This window comes from Apodemus sylvaticus, chromosome 1 (assembly GCF_947179515.1).
Source record: "Apodemus sylvaticus chromosome 1, mApoSyl1.1, whole genome shotgun sequence".
NCBI classification, from domain to species: domain Eukaryota; kingdom Metazoa; phylum Chordata; class Mammalia; order Rodentia; family Muridae; genus Apodemus; species Apodemus sylvaticus.
This window is the reverse complement of record NC_067472.1, coordinates 118,494,225-118,512,330: the sequence shown is the minus strand read 5'-3', so window position 1 is coordinate 118,512,330 and position 18,106 is coordinate 118,494,225. Positions and strand designations below refer to the sequence as shown.

Below are 18,106 nucleotides of genomic sequence, written 5' to 3'. Positions count from 1 at the left end.
TTCTATGATGGACTGGCTGGCAGACAAAAGCAGCCTAGGTGCTCAGTTCCTGAGTGCAGGCAGACCCCTGGCGGTTTGCACCACCAGAAATCTAAGACTCAGGGTGTTACAGTATCTAGTGATCCTTTTGTGTCCCTGCAGACAGCAAATATGGCTGCGGGGCTTCTCTCCTTCCACAGCTTCCCGTACCTATAATAGCATTTCTAAAAACAAAAATCTTTTTTTCTGTTTATTAAAATCATCAAATTTCTAAGTCTGAACAACAGAACTTTGGAAAATAATCTTTAAAAGGAAACAAACTTTCATAAGTGTTAATTATGAGGGGGTGGGAGGAGAGGTTGGGGGTATTCAGGGAGTAGGGAAACTAGGAAAGGTTTTAGCATATGAAATGTCAATGAAGAATACATTCATTAAAAACAAAAGTAAAAAAAAAAGTCCAAAAGTGTCACCAAACCTGAACCTTGGGAGCTCTCATATATATATATATATATATATATATATATATTTGATTCACTATTATAACCATTATAACCTTTTCAGAGTAGAGCATTTTTTCCATTCCTGACTACAAAGTTATATGATGTGTATATATCATATAGAAATCACAGCTTCCCCATGCTTAGGAACACTATATCACATGTTAAGTTCTATCCTTGAGGCCACATGAGAAAGCAAACTCAGCAATAAAACCTATAAAAACTGTGAAGTTTCTAAAAGTAAATACAGTATGAAAAAGACTTTTATTTGTGAGAACTCACATCTCGTTCCATCCTAAATGAGAATATCATGTCAGGACACTCTGATTTTAGTCCTCTATCCATGTTTGTTGACAACTCTAAACTAATTCAAGATTAATGTGGGTCTTGTAAGTAAGTGTAGAAAGCAGTTGAGTTTACAAATATATAATTCTGAGACTGAAACCCAAGCTTTTGGTCACACTGGGAAAGTGCTCTGCTGCTGAAATATATCCCAGAGGAAGACAAAGTGGAATAGATGATAAATGATGAACAAAAATGCCCACTAGTGAAACAAAAATAAATGATGATAGATAGATAGATAGATAGATATTCAATAAGTCTTTAAAAAGTGCCTTATGTGTGGCATGCATGTACTTAGTTTTCTTTCCTTTTCCCCTTGTTATGTCAAAATATGAATCATTTGAAGCATTAATGTGGCAACATCATGTTGAAGACCATATTTTCCAAGCAATAAAAAGAACTAGGGTTTAGAAAGGAAGGTTTTGGCTTTTCTTAACATGGATTTTAATTTTTGGATTCTTTTTGAAATGCTCTGTCATTTTAGAGAACTCTGACAGCTCATTTGTCACCATTGTAATAAGTAATAACCAGTATATACAGAAACTTTTCAGCATAAAATAATCTTTCTAGGGACTTACCTGGCAGACATTCTTAATAAGTTAAAAATAATGACCCTGCTTATCTCATAGTTATTGAGAATTTTTGGTTTCTACTCTAACTCAATGATTTTTTTTTCATTTTACTACAAATTGGAAATAACTGAATCGAAATAACTTTAAGTTTACAGCATGAGCTAACAAGGCTAATGACAACACACTATTTTTTTTTCAAAATTGTTAGACATTTATGCCTGAGCAAAACAAACTGTGAAAGAGCAGAGTCAAAAGATGAGCGGATTACCATTCTTGGATCCAGATACTTGTGGGAAACATTATCCACAAGAGACTTCGTCAAAACCAGCTCTTTGCAAACTCCATTAAATTCAATGAATGGATTGTGAAGAGTAAATTGAGCCCATTATCATCTCATATTTTTATATAACATTCATAATCATAATGTTACATAAGACTGAGCTAACATTAACCAAAAGAACAATTTGAATTCACGTATCCAGGGAGAACGGGTCTCTGCTTGACAGACAGAGCTTCCTGCCCTGTTTGCAGCTCGCCCATGCAGCTCCTGGGTGCCAGGGAGACCCACTCTCAAAGACAACAGAGTTGGGGAAGGAGGGAAACAAGCCCACGTCACTTCAACTTGTCGGCTTTAAATAAAATCTTCGGTAGCTGAAAAAGAGACACTTGAGAGAAGATAGTGTGTGAAATACCCAGATTCAACACTGGGACAAAATTCTCAGCTTTCCTTCCTTTTCCCTAATCTGTCACAAAGTTATTACTTTTTTAATTACTCCACAGATAGTTTTTAATAAGATACTCCATCTAAAGGGCCTTAGGAGAAGAATTGGCTCATTTGGCTTGCTTATTTCTTTCTCTCCCTTTCCAGCCTTTTCCTTGGAAAATAGCTCAGATCATTGAGGGATACATCAGGAACACACTAGTGACAATCGTGACCTTTGAAGCAAATCATAAAACTATCAATATTTAAATCAACATTGACATAGCGTATCACCTTTTAAAATAGTCACGAATTTGTTATATTTTAGTTTCTTACCCAATGCTCCTGGTTTTATAGGCAAATTATTTTACTGGGCAAAAATATTTATTCAGTGGAAAATAAAATAGAGGAGGTAAACAATGGATCATGTTGCTTGAATTAAAATATCTTCCTGCTTTGCAGGGCAGTCATAACTCAGATCCCCTCAGATCCTGCCACATTATTTCTTCTTTGGTGTTAGTTTCTTAAACTGTCGAAGTTGTATTGGGGCACGTATTTCCTCAAAGAGGACTTCCATGTCTTTTAGAGAGGACAGCATCACTTGTTGCAGAAGATGGCTATCACCAGCTCTGTACTGCACTGGAAAGGGGGATCCACAAATCAATAACCCTTCTTCTATCTGCTAAAAGGTGTACCATTTAACTTGAAAATATTTTCTTGTGAAATAGTATTTTAAGAAAATACATTTTCTTAAAAGTATTTATAATCATATATTTCCTTTATTTTTCTACATAAATTTAAAATACTTTTCCTAATTCTTTCTGTTCTCTCCAGGTGAGAGTTGATTTATGAGGTGTCTTCCCTCTCACTGTCATTGGTATCCCATCATTTAATTTTTTGAAGTTATGCAAATATATGAATTTAAATATATGCCTAAATTCATTTGAATGTACACAGGCTGGAAAGGACCATATATATTCTAATCACAGGATGGCTACTTACAAAATATTTTAACCCTTATAATTTTGTCTCCTGTGAAAATCACAATATATCATGTCATAGTACTTTAATGAATATTGTATATGTTTTGGAAATATTTTCCAATCTTCTAATCCCGATTTTGCTATTGTCTTAATGATCATTATAATTTAAATCAAAGGAGATATTTAACGGTAATTGATGTTCTTATTAAAATCCAGGAAGATTATGACAGTAAAATAGTAAAACATGCAATATATTTTACAATTTGTGAAATTCCGTTAAAAATATTAGCTTTGCTTCTACAATTCAAAGTTAAGACTATTGCACTCTGATGTCTGAAAGCCACATTTTCCATGATGGTATTATTTTTGTTTTTACTTCTAACAGGCTGGTAGATAACAATCACCCTTGTCATATAATGCATGGTCTTCTTGAGGCCTGTTAATACCATTTTGCAATTAGTGTCTCAAACTATAAAGATTCCTTTCCCCAGAATATTTCTCCTCTAAGCTAAGGGAACTGTTTTTGCTTGTATCCACAGTGATGGCTGGGCTGACAGGTACGACGTGACAGATGGGTACCAGCGAGAAGCTGTCGGTGGAATTACAATCAAGCTCCAGTCTCCTGATGTCAAGTGGTTTGATGATTATTATCTGAAACTCCGGCCAGAAACAAACCTCAGAAACCCTTGGTTTCAAGAATTTTGGCAGCATCGTTTTCAGTGCCGGCTGGAAGGGTTTGCACAGGAGAACAGCAAGTACAACAAGACTTGCAACAGTAAGCTGATTTATTATTTTATTTAAAGTGGATAAGTCTAAGTCTCCAATTTGTGAGAATTGTGTTATGGGGATAGAGATTCACTCATTAGTGTGGAGGACACTTACAAAAACAGAGTGGGTATTGCTCCTTAATGGTGATAAGCTGGATTTATTCTCACTAACCAAAACATATCAAAGCAAGTGTTTACTCTATTGAAATTTAAAATAATTAAATAACCACTATTTTTAACTTAAAATGAATGTGTTTCTGTAAGGCACTGTGCTAGAAGCATCACATGAATTAGCTCCAGAGTGAAACCACTCTTGCCATCTCTGAAGGCAGAGGCCCTGTTGTATGCATTTCTATCATCTTGAAAAGTTAGGCAATGGAACGTATGTCTAAAGAATGAATGAATCAAAGTCAGAGGGCAAGTCTATTTACTACCACAATAAATAAACCAGAAATAATAACAGGAAGTTTGATGTGTATAATAATATTTTATAAAATATAATTCCATTAATACCATTATTTACTAATTAAGCAAGTAATTAAAAAGGCTCAACAATGTGATAATTTCTTGCTTTAGTTATAAGGGTACTATGGTGTGGAAGGTTCATTGTCCTCAAAATTTTAACATCTTGTTAAAGGCAATACTGCTAACAAAAACTCAATTTTGTTTTGTCAATGCTGTGAGTGGCAAAAGGCTTAGCCAAATATATAGTTGTGCATGCCACATCATAAAATCCTTTCTTGATTTTAATAACCTGGCATAGCTAATATTGATTATTGATATACAAGTCAATTTCACAAAAGCTTTGTTAAAATTGATAAGGAGTGTGTGGAGAATGACTTAACCCACATTGTGCACCAAAAACAGGACATAGATTTCCAAAGAAATTAAATGTCACAGTTGTTGCTCCTTTCCTTTGTCCTGGGAGAGCACTAGCTTGTGTCAGGTTTGTTTGTTTGGTTTTTTTTCTGCTTGCTTGCTTTCTTTATTTTATTTTTTATATTCTTTTTTACATTCCAAATGATTTCCCCTTTCCCGGTTCCCCCCTCCCCATATGTCCCATAAGCCCTCTTCCCTCTACCCGTTCCCTGATCAACTCCCTCCCACATCACTGTCCTGGTAATCCATTATGTTCATAGCAGCCTTATTTATAATAGCCAGAATCTGGAAAGAACCCAGATGTTCCTCAATAGAGGAATAGATACAGAAAATGTGGGATATTTACCCAATGGAAAACTACTCATCAATTAAAAACGATGAATTCATGAAATTCTTAGGCAAATGGTTGAAACTGGAAAATATCATCCTAAGTGAGGTAACCCATTCACAAAAGAACACACTTGGAATGCAGTTACTGATAAGTGGATATTAGCTCAGAAGCTCTGAATACCCAAGACACAATTCACATATCAAATCATTCCTAAGAAGAAGGAAGGAGAAAGCCCTGGCCCTGGAAAGGCTGGATGCTTGTGGCAGTCTCTGTCATTGTCACTCCAATTCTAGTCCACAGATGGGTAGCCACATTCCTGTACCAAAATGAGGAAAACAGCGAATTTGTAAAGCAGCCGCTGTCTAGAGTCACATGCATCCAGTGTTTTGCTATCAGTTCATTCCTTTCATGAACTGATGGAGATAGTAGTGATAGTTTGTGCTTCCTTTGTCATGATTTGAGAAAACAAGAATGTAGCCACCTTCTTTTGGTTCTTATCCAGGTAAGCAGATGGCAAGGTGCTTTACCTAGGGTTTCTCTTGCTATAATGAAACACCAGAACCATAAACAACTTGAGGAGGAGAGGGTTGATTTAGTGATTTGTTTCAGATGGTTGACATGCATCAAGGGAAGCTGTTCAGGAAGTCACCACAGGTGCATAAAGGCAGGGACTGACACAAAGCCCTTGGAGGAAGGTTGCTTACTAGTCATTCCACTTATCTACCCCAGGAGTACCTGTCCAGGAGTGGACCACCTATAGTGAGCTTGGACTTCCCACATCAACAGTCAGTGAAGAAAATATGTCACAGGCTTACCCTGAGTCCGATGTGATGTGGGGAGGAGATGCAAAAAGAACTTGAAATAAGCAACATTTCCACTGATGATTCACAATTTTGTTGCTAATTTTATGTTTTTTTTTTATTTCTATCAACTTTTGAAATGACACACCCCTTTCCATCTGGAGATTTAGGGAGCATAGTCCTCTCTTTGGTGTTTGTAGACACATGAGTATGAAAATACTTTGGTAGACTGACATAAAGGGAACACCTCTGTATTCTCACCCCCTGAGCCCTCTTCCCCCTCCTCCTCCACTTCATCTTCCTCCTCTTTTTCTTCTTCCTTCTCTTCTTCTTCCTCTTCCATTTCCTCTTCCTCTTTCTCTTCTTTGTCTTCTTTTTCATATAAACTTAAATTTATCTATTATTTTTCTTCTATGGGATATTTATTTTAGGTTTTAGGACAGAAATGACAAAATATTTCATAATAAGTTTTACATTTTCAAAATTCTACCCATTATTAGGAGAATATCATCTGTAAACTCACCTACTAACATATGATTTTTATTTTCTGTCTAAAATTGATGAAAACTATCTTATTTTAGGTTGGATGTGGAGGCAACATGCCCAGAATTAAAATACCACCTTAAGTTTTAATTAATTACCTAATCTATTTATTTACTTATTTCTACACTGCAGTTTCCCATTGCTCCTCTCCTCCTTTCCCCTTCTTCCCTTCCTCTGCCATCTGCTCCTCCTCCCTTTCTCTTCAGAAAAAGGGAGGCCTCCCATAGATATCAGCCTTGACATATCAATTGGCCATAATTCTAGATGTATTTTCTTATATTTAGGAAAGAAAGGGCATCCCAGGAGCAATGAAGGCTCAGGCAACAGAATCAGGGATAGCACTTGCTACTGCTGTTACAACTCCCTCCTGAAGACAAAGCTTCACAACTGTCTGTACATGCGAAGGGCCTGTGGCCACCCCATGCATGCTCTCTGGTTGGTGGTTCAGTCTCTGCAGGTTCCCATGAGCCCACATTACTTGATTCTGTAGGTTTTCTTGTGGTCTCCTTAACCTCTCTGCTGAGCCCATTTCTTAGAATTTCTAATCACTATGTTATCTTCTTCCCACGAAAGCATTGACGTCTATTCTACTTCCTTCATTTACCTTTTGCTGGCTTTTATCATATAATAACTTGAAAATTGGCATGGATCACTCCTAGCTCTGGATCACCCCTATCTCTGCGCTATCAGAACACAATTTCTAGTTCATCATTTCCCAAAATGTTCTCCTTGCATACATCATTGCTTGCCACTGTTATAGAACATCTGTCTTTATATCCTTTACTTCCTCAGCATTTCCTCAGATTAAAATAAACATCTATTTCATACATAAACTGCTTAGTCATTTGTTATTATGCTACCTTTGGAGAGGGGTGTTCACCCTTTGAATGGGAAATTGCCGATATAGTTATTTCTCCACAAAGAGAATCATTCACTGCATGGGGAACAATAGCCTGGTCATCATCCACACAAGCAGCTGCAGTCTACAGAATTCTTTCCTGCTGTGTTACAAAGTATTTTCATTTTTTTATCAGCATGTAAACTTCTTATAGTCATTTTACAGACTCCTAAAGACTTCCTTGTTTAACTTTATTTTCCACATTCCTAGACACTTTGTATCTATAGAAAATATTTGATTTATCTATAGAAAACATAGTGAAACAAATATCACTTTATTTTTGTTAGACCAAGACAGTATTACTACAATAACAGAACCTCCCAAAATGAAGACTGAAACCATAGATTACCCTCTGTGGTACAGGTTGAATTTCTTTAAAGCTTTTCTGAGTTTAAATCTAAAGCTTTTTACAACTTAGTTGCTTGCATCCAGTAATTGATAACTCCTCTGGTTGACTATCTCATCTGGCCTCAGCCTTGGTACTGCTCCTGGGAGAAGATGCACCTGTAAAGACTTGATAGGGAAGGGAGATGCACGTGGGAGGAGAGAGAACCCTCTCAGAGGTAAAGGGGGGGAGGCTGGGGTGAAGAATTCTGGAAGGGGATAAGAGGAGAGGGCAATATTATATGTAAACAAATATAATAATCAATTTTTAAAAATTAACAAATATAACTGCTTTGATGTCTGGCTTACTTTAGGTTCCCGTGTGATTAAGCAGGATTTCATGTGGGTGAGCTTTCTAGCATATATTCATTCACAGGCTGCGTGGTTAGTAAATTAAAATTTCTTTTAAAGAGTTACTGAAATCATAGAGTTTGGTGTTGTTATATAAGTCAATGATGCTAAAAGTACAAATAGTACCATTAACTAATTTGTATTTAAAGATTTCCAAGGGATTGATTAAGTTACTTTGTCATACAATGTTACTACAGAGAAAACAGTAGCAACAACAGCAGTAGCAGCCATATATAACTATTTACATATAAGTATCTACTGTATCATTGGTTTCATATGCAAAAGTGTGTCCAGGAGCTAGAAACATTTGCAAACCTGTCACAATGAATTTCCGGCTGGTGTCTACATTCTTTCTAATGAATGTGTCTTTTTTAAAATGTTTTTTATTTTATTTTTTACTTTATTATTTTTATTCGATATATTCTTTATTTACATATCAAGTGATTTCCCCTTTTCTGGGTCCCCACTCCCTGCAAGTCCCATAAGCCCTCTTCCCCCCCCCCCCTTCCTCCATCTACTTCTTCCCACTTCCCTGTTCTGGTATTCCCTTATACTGTTGCATTGAGTCTTTCCAGAACCAGGGGCCACTCCTCTGTTCTTTTTGGACATCATTTAATATGTGGATTATTTCTTGGGTATTCCAAGTTTCTAGGTTAATATTCACTTATCAGTGAGTGCATACCATGATTGATCTTTTGAGACTGGGTTACCTCACTTAGTATGATGTTTTCCAGCTCCATCCATTGTCTAAGAATTTCATGAACTCAATGTTTCTAATGGCTGAATAGTACTCCATTGTGTAAATATACCACATTTTTTGTATCCATCCCTCTGTTGAGGGACACCTGGGTTGTTTCCAGCTTCTGGCTACTACAAATAGGGCTGCTATGAACATAGTGGAGCATGTGTCCTTATTACATGCTGGGGAATCCTCCGGGTATATGCCCAGGAGTGGTATAGCAGGGTCCTCTGGAAGTGCCATGCCCAGTTTTCTGAGGAACCTCCAGATTGATTTCCAAAGTGGTTGTACCATCTTACAGCCCCACCAGCAGTGGAGGAGTGTTCCTCTTTCTCTACATCCTCGCTAGCACCTGCTGTGTCCTGAATGTGTCTTATAAGGGTTGCAGATAAGTGAGTTACTAAGACTATGCCCATTATTATTCAGTTATCAGAATTGTATACCATTGTCTTTTAGGGCTCTCGCTGAGATCCTAATGTATGGAAAAGAAAAGCAGTTCTTTGTCTAAAACAGGAACATGCTTGGCAGAACCAGTAATGGCCAGGTCCCAGAGCCTTGGAGAAGGTTAGGTTCTGATGAACTATGATTATGGACTATGGTTATCAGTTCCAAGGCCAGTGTGTGCCATGTCTGTAATGTTCTTGAAAAACCCTGTACTCTCCTTGTACAACACTGTTTGGTTTAGCTTCTTTCTGACTTTGTACTATTGTATAATTCCCACTGGCTCTGTCTCATTTCGCTCCTGAAAAGAGTATATAAGATGCTGTGCTTCTTAATAAGCTTGCTAACATAAGACCTAGCTACACTGCAACTCCACCTCACCTTAAGTGTTTTGGTCTCTTTCTACCGTCTCATTTCCTGGCTACTTCCCTCTAGGGCCCTGCCCTGAAAAATGAACTCAGGTCATCACTCCATTTCTATTTACTTTTCAAAATATCCATTAATGTTGCAGTTATTGTTCAGAACACTTAGGCATCTCTCAAACTGAAAACATGATATAAAAAAAATCTACACTTTTGAGAGGAAGTGATTATCTGAACGAAAGGGATGCTAGAATTTTAAGAGCAGAAATATAAAGGCCAAATGAAATGAGCCAAGTTCCACACTTAATATGATAAGAATTTTCTTTCTGAACTCCCAGATAATAATATTTTGGGAAAAGTAATCTGGCAGAATCATTATTCAAAAAACAAGGGTTAAGAAACAGGAATAATTATCCTATTATCTATCCTGGTGTTTGGGACATGCGATTTTCCTTGATACTCATCATCAAAAATCATTCCTCCTCCGGGAAAAGAAGTATCTAAGACTACAACCTTAATCCAATATTTTTTAAATCAGATAGAGAATACTGAGAGTTGAATCATTTGTTGGATGCAGGGAATGTATTATATAATTTAGATTCAGAAAGGCTACAAAGAATAACACACACACACACACACACACACACACACAACCTTTCCAAGGACTGGCTTTTCATAGAAAGAAATATAGGTAATACTGTAAAGAACATTGTAACAGATGGCACTGCTTGTGCTAGTTGTTATAAATATATTTATCCACAAAAATGTTGCAAGTGTGTGAGATTGTCCCTTCCACAGCCACCATGATTGGCCTACTGTTTTAACATCTTAGTAATTGCCAGTGCCACAACCTTTAAAAATTGTACAGAACTGGCTTTCAAGCCAGATGGTTACTAAATAAAGGAGCTGCTGTTCCATATAGCTGAAACATGTTGCTAAAATAACAGGACAAGCTTCTGTGAAAGGCATGGTCACTAAGAAGATCATTGTGAAACGCTTGATTTTTTTTAAAAGATAATTTGCATTAATGAATTATAATTAAGTTTGCAATGTCAGGCAAATCAGAGGCAGATTCAAAGGGACATATGTTTGGATATTTGACATCATACTATCTAAATACAATTCAAGAACTAAAGATACAAAGGAATAAAATATTAAAAGAAAAATGCATATGACTTGGCAATAATGTCATTTACATAATAGAGTGCCTGTCATTCACCATTTATTTTTTTCTAGTTGCCAAATATTCAGAGAACTAATCCACAGAAGCAGGTACAATAACAGAAAATCTTGTTCAGGAAAAGGAGAGAAGGACAAAAGTAAGGAGAAAATTATACATTATATTAGATTATCATAGGAGAAACAAAAATCCAGAAATGGGATTTGCAATGTTCAAAGTATGCAGTTTTAGTGGAGTAGCCAACAGTGATTTTACTGAGTGAGTGGATTTGCATGAAGTTTAGAAGATGAGTGAATGTTGCTGGTGTCGACCAGGAAAAGAATCCAGAAATAAAAGATCACAGAAATATAGTCTAAAGATATGGCCAGTCTTTTGACAACAGTTGGAGAACAGTATAAGAAACAGAGTAAGATGTGTGAAAAGACTAGAAGGTGCTACCAATGAAGTAACAGCAGTTAAGTTCTCATAGAGCCTTGTGGACTTTGTATATTGGATCTGGCTTTTATTCCAGAAAACTAAGAAGCCAGGATTAATTAAGCAAAAGAAGGACTGCACCTGGCACCCTTTGTCTTTTTGTTTGAGGGTTGTTGTTATTTATTGACTGTGTTCTATTTTCAGGTCTATTTAATTACATTTATTTTTCTACAGATTTTGTCAGGTGATAAAGAATTTGTTGTAATAAGTATCTTATATGACAAGAGTCATGGACATTTCTTTTATGAAAAATAACTGCACATTTAGGCATCTGAGAACAATGGAAAGCATTGTGGGTGTGAAATGAATCAGGGAGATGTAGAGTAATAGTTCAAGAGAAAAGTATCTACAGGTAGGATAGAAGAGTCTACTATGGAAAGGTAATGATAAATTCTTGTCATGTTCATAGCAATGAAAGGACTAGACTGACTGAAAGAAAGGTGAGACAACAAATAAACAGAGGCAAAGCGAAATCCTTATGGATGTTTGATGCATAGATGAAATGTCTTAGTTGAGAATCAATACAGTTGTTGGATATTTGTAAGCATGCCTCCCTTTGGAATGGTATTAAAGATGATCTGGTCGTAATTTGAAGAAATTTTATCTTTCAAGAATTTTTCTCTTACCACTAAAACTAATAGAAATGTCTTTTTAGTGACACTCCCTACAGAATAACAGCTCTTTGACCCAGATATCAAATTCCTTCATCTATGAGAGCAGTGGTCAGGCCAAGATAGAATAAATGCTCCATAAATTCATTTCTTTTTCTTGATTCAGTATGAAAGCACCATTTTCCAACCTATCCTGCAGTACAGTACATAAGTAGAATTGGCTAACAGAATATGTTGTGAAATGATGTGTGCCATTTATAGACATGATATGATAAAAAACTCACGAGAAATTCTAGACTCACACTTGAGCCTACATCCGTATGACTGAAAATAAGCATTCAGGAGAGCCATAGTCATGTGATAGAAGTGTGGTTCCTTTAGTTACTGGGAAGACTCAGGAGAGCTACACATTTGGACTCAGGGTTTTATGTGACCAAATGATACCCTTGTACTGTGTTAAAATACTAGATATTTGAGTGTTGTTGCAGCACTTATTAATGATCAGAATTTGCTAAATTCCTGTTTTTTTCTAGTAGATAACAGTTACCAGGCTTTTGTCAAGATGTGTAAATGCCAGTCAACAAACAAAGTGACTACTAGAATTATAGGATCCATCTGTTACCATAGCAACTCACCAGTGACTCACAATTTACTGCGTTTTGGAATATCTCCATGATATTTAAGCTGTTGCTTCCAAAATATTGTACAGATTAGTCAGAGATGTCATGATTATCAGAACAGATCTAAACAGTCTCTGAATGGAACAGGATTTATTTTTATTTAATGAATTATTAAAATGAATCCAGGGCATTTATTAAATTTAAATTTGATAACAAAACTATTAACTGTTTTATCAAATTATTCCTTTTTCAACACTCCATTAAGCAAGATCATGAGGTAGTTTTACAAAAAATGGGAAAAAGATATGGGTCTCTTTCTTTTGATATTTTATTTTACCTGCAAATATTTTTAAGTACAAATTTTATTGGAAAAGTGATTTATATTTTGGGTCTGGTGATGTGATTCAGTAAGGAAAATCTTTACCAAAAAAGATCTGAGTTTGATCTGTAGCATCCAGAGAGAAAGACCTGTAGGTATGCAACTAAGTACTAAGTACTAAGACTGATTGGACTGGGAAAGGGATACTTCAAGGGAGTATTGAAGACAAAGATTTTATTTTAAGTCTAAAAGACTAAGAAACCAAGGAATTAAATCGATAAAATATAAGACATATTTTGGTCATCAAAATGAAACACATTTAATCAGGACTGAAGTGTCTTATAATAAATATCTAAGAATGAAAATTGGCAAATTCACTTAGGACATGGCATAGCAGGATTTGATTCAAGTAATCTCATTATAATGGATACTTGTTAAATATGTTAGATGACAAAATTATATAATCACTCAACATCATTGAAAAGCTTATTCAAAACATTTTAAAGTGTTTTTTTGGTTTTTGGTTAGGGTGTTGAGAAAGAAGAGAGATAGAAAAATGATAGATAAAAAGACTGGATGATAGATAGATAGATAGATAGATAGATAGATAGATAGATAGATAGATAGAGAAAGAGAGAAAGATAGATAGATAGATAGTAATAGAGAGATAGCAGATGGGTAGGCAGGAAAGTGTGAGGAGCTGAGGAGGAAAAATATGATCAAATAAATTTTATAAAGAGAAATTCAAATAAAACTTAAAATCAGAATATATCCTACTTTATTTTTTGTTTTGATCTGGAAAATATCATCCTATGTAAGGTAACCCAGTCACAAAAGAATACACATGGAATGCAATCTCTGATAAGTGGATATTAATTATCCCAGAAGCTCTTAATACCCAAGGCACAAATCGCATAACAAATGACTCCCATGAAGAAGTATGGAGAAGGTCCTGATCCTGGAAAGGATTGATCTAGCATTGGAGGGGAATATAAGGACAGAGAAAACAAAAGGAGGGAGTAGATGAGAGTAGTCAACCTTGGTTGAGTAAATATTTCCATAAGATTTGCTAAAGGCAAACCTGTAAAGAATTTTCTAAGTGATTTATGGGGTGAGGGGCAGCCCATTGTGGAAGGTTCCACCTCTGGGCTTGTGGTTCTAAGTGCTATTTGAAACCATGTTCAGCAAGCCATGGGGAGCAAGCCAGAAAGCTGTACCCCCCCCCTCCATGACCTCTGTGCCAACTCCTGACTCCAGATTCCTACCATACTTGAGTTCCTTCCAGCAATGTGGAAAGGTAAGCCCAATAAAACCTGTCCTCTACAATTTGATTTTCAGTAATGGTCTTTCATTGTAGCAACTGAAACCCTAACTAAGACAATTGGTAAATATTGTTTCTGAGGAATACAAGTGTAATAAGAAAGCAATATTCTAGTAAGTTCAATTGCCCAGTACAATATTCATGTTACACAAATTAAATTAAATTAAATTAAATTAAAATAATGTATAGCATATTAAAAGCTGACTTTTACTGGGTACTTCTGTGCCCTTTGTAGTTCTGTAGTCTTGAGCGTCATCAACTATTTTCACTTTTGTTCTAATCTGTAAAATTTGCATTCAATTTATAGAGTGTTCCGGAGTAGTAGCTAAGGAATATGCACCTGAATGTTTAATGTGAAGACACCTGGTTCAACAGGAACCGTCTGTTTCACACTTGCTCTATTTTTGTGACATCTCTTGGTGCTCTCTACCACAACCTCTGAATTCCAACTGGCTTTTCTTTTTTTGTCTGAGTAATTGTAGCCATGTTTTCCCTAAGATAAAAGTCATATCTTCTTTTCCAGGATGGTAGTTTGTTTGTGATTATTCCTTTTAATAAAACCACTCAAACATTCCTTGTAGATTATAGCATCCAAAGAATAAAGAGACATCATGAACACAACGTAACTTAATGCAGACAAATGTTAGTATTTAATAACTTTAATAGTAATCTAAAACAGTGATTGAAGCAGAAGGAACCCATTAGTCCACTAGGTACATTTGTAAGGATACTTTGACTAGATTCAAAGAGGGTATTTGGTACACCTTTGATAGAATTCAGAGACACACAATATTCAGACAGTGGGACTTATAAAGGGTGTGTTTTTATTCCCACACATTCCTCTTTAGAAAAGAGCTAAAATAGAGAACATTTTTTTGTCTGAGATCATGTTAGCTATTTTGTTCTTTCTGTCTTTCCCACAAAAATCAAGATAATGCACTTACTTGCACATTAAAAAGTGTATTTTGCTGGATTTTGGGCATTTCAGCTATTTAGTCCTCTCCTTTAAGAGCTTACATATAGTATTAGTGTAATGTTTTAATCTAGGGAGAGAGGAATGAGTCCCTTTGATTTTGAAATTAAGTTTATTTTATTCCATTGTTTGCATTTACAGGTACTTTTAAATAAAAATTTGATAAAAATGAGTGATTATTAGTGAACTTCATACATAGAAGTGGCTGTTTAAATTTAGAATCCCCAGTAGTAATATCTTTTTAGTGTTACTGGACTAAATGAATAAATCCTGGAGTAATAAAAGTATAGATGTGCTTTGTCACTGAATTGTACTTCTATTGCTATAATAAAATAGCATGACCAAAAGCAGCATACAGAAGAAAGAGTTTATTTGAGCATGGTTCCAGAGGGATAAACTTCCTTCATGATAGGGAATTAAGCAGGAGACAGTTAACAGTAATAAGGAAAGGCAAGAGCTCACAAATAGAACTACTAGCATGGAAGAGAAAGAACAACCTTAGGATGTTCCAACTTTTAAGTTCTTAGATCCTGCCTCCAATGACATACTTCCTCCAAAAAGGTTACTCTGTAAGCTTACCCAAACAGTGTCACCATTTGCCCAATACCATAGGGAACATCTCATTCACACCACCATATTCTCCATCCCTGAACAAGGATAAAGGAACAGCGATTGAGGCAGGGAAGAAGCTTTGTTCTAAGTGGAACCGTGCTTCAAAGATTTAAGCTTTAACAACCTAAGGTCTCAGTATGATGTAATAAACAGAAGGAAAGGCAAGACTGGTCTCAGCCCAAATCATTTTGACCTGGCCATGTTGCTATTGTTTATTATATTATGCACTTAATTTTAAAATGGACCATTTAGAGCTTTGTTGGTACAAAAAATTTGTATAGCTGAATGTTTGTATGTAACCGTTGCCTTTAGATATTCATCCATCCATCCATCCATCCAAGGTAAATGGAGAGGAGAAAGCTGCAAAACAATATATAAATAATAAATATGACAAAACAAGATGAAGTAAAAAAACAAAGCAAAGTCAGCTAGTTCAGGACAATTCTTTTAGTGCTATCAGAACCCAATTCTTTTACCAGGACAAAAGAAATGCCGTAAGCAAGCCTTGGAGGGGATTATTTTAAGTGTAGGGATAGTTTAAAAATCACGAAACCCTAGCTGTGGTTGGGATTGTGTTTTTATAAATGCTGTAACTAACTCTCTCAGAAGCACATAGCGTTTTGCTAGTGAGGTCTTCTCCAATGCCTGACATAGTCAGTCCCTTATCCCAGTTCCTGTTATCAGTAACAGATATAGAAAAGCAGATATAGACAAGGACTGGCTTTTGTATCCTTGGGCATGACTTTATTAGATTAATTCAGCAGACCAGATAAAAGGAAAAATCATCTGTAAGTATAACTGAATTCTAGACTCAAACAGTCTTGAAGCTGTTATCCTTTGCCAAATAAACCTCCAATGGTTTAAGGCATCTACCTCTAGGAATGGGAAAAGCTATGCTAGTGAACTGAATTTGACGTCTGTATTTTCATTTTCAAAGAATGTGTATCAGTAAATAGTTTTTTTTTAGGATTTTAACTTTGATTTTTATCTTGTGACTATTTTTTAAAAGAAAAATTTTACATGTTAAAGTCACCCAAATACTTTAGACAAGGGCTCTGGATCATGGGATATATTACTCTTGCCATCAGTTCATGACACTGTACATCCAATACTGCCATTCAACAAACTCACCCATGTGTTTCACACTGATAGGTTAAAACTTTATATCAGGTCTTTATTATATAGAATGATCTGTTGATGCACTCATAGAAAATCTCTGGCCTCCACATCAGGTAGTGCTGAGTGACTCAAACCTCAACCTAAAGAAAATTGCTTTAGCTGTTAACATTGGTTTCTGTTGTTTTATTTTTTTTTTCTTTCTGGTATGGCCAACCCTCACTAAAAGTCTATGTGGCTTTTCTGATCCTAATAAAAGACAATTCCATCAATTATAATGTCAATGGTCTCCCAGAAGTTGAAGAGTAAGGACGACTTCTCTTTCCAACCCCTCTGTATTCTCAGAACTCACTTGGAACCTAACCAGGTTGAGCCCTACCCCCACGCACTCCCAGCCAAGCATGGACACCCTGAGCAAAAGTGTGGACTGGGAACCCATTCACAACTCCCAGCAGTTTGCCAGTAGTGCCTGGGTACAAAGAAGACTGGGAACCAGAGCAATCATCCCAGACTCCATTGTTTCCCACCTGGGAAAACAGACTGAGGACTCCATTATGGGCCGAATTTTGCCTCCCCTGAGCACTCCTCCAGGCACCCCAATCCGAACGATGAGGCAGGATATAGCAGAGACTAATAAGAGAAAAGTTGTGTGACTTCCGGGTGAGATAGGAAGGAACTTCTACTTATTATACATAAGGCACCAATAAGAGAGCAAGAAAAATAACCCAACCAGTTCTAACTTAATGAAAAGAGATTACGTTTCACTTCCAAGTGTATGGATGAATCAGAGATAAGTAGGTCATTAAAGAGCCCATGCCAGCACGGCTATGCATCCACAAAGCTTCCTGTGAGTCTTGCTGGTGGCTCTGTGAAAGTCTTCTCTTCCTGAACATTCACATACTGTTCACATTCCCTCAGGCAGAAAGCTCATGACTCTAGCTTCTTTATGAGATTCCTTGAGTACAACCTCCACTAGCTTATTCAAGAGTCTTTCTTTACCCTCCTACACTGAATAGCTACAAATCAGTATGATTCCTTTAGATCTGATGTGTTTTCTGCCCTTCTTCCCAAATATTCCCTTTGGGGAGGCTTGCAGGAATATGAGTATGCTCTTGCAGTTAGGGCTGAGCACTGGTCATTATGCCACAATTAAAAGTCACTTTTTCTCTGGAGTTTCATGAAACTCCATGATTAACTACTGCCCACTGCAAAAATAAATTCTCTTATACAACTGATGTTGAGCAAAGCATAATCTCTAGGCATAAACACAGATATGTATAAGGTAATTTGACAGGGACATCACATTCCTTTA

General features: G+C 36.2%; 1 protein-coding gene across 2 annotated transcripts in view; it reads left to right on the top strand.

Moving 5' to 3' along the window:
- Window positions 1-18,106, top strand: part of Grm5 (glutamate metabotropic receptor 5) — a 551,762-nt gene that overhangs the window by 403,908 nt on the left and 129,748 nt on the right. For both annotated transcript variants that reach the window (XM_052177680.1, XM_052177672.1), the window contains exon 3: window positions 3,613-3,848. In XM_052177680.1, the coding sequence (XP_052033640.1) occupies window positions 3,613-3,848 (236 nt within the window). The remainder of the gene's footprint in view (window positions 1-3,612; window positions 3,849-18,106) is intronic.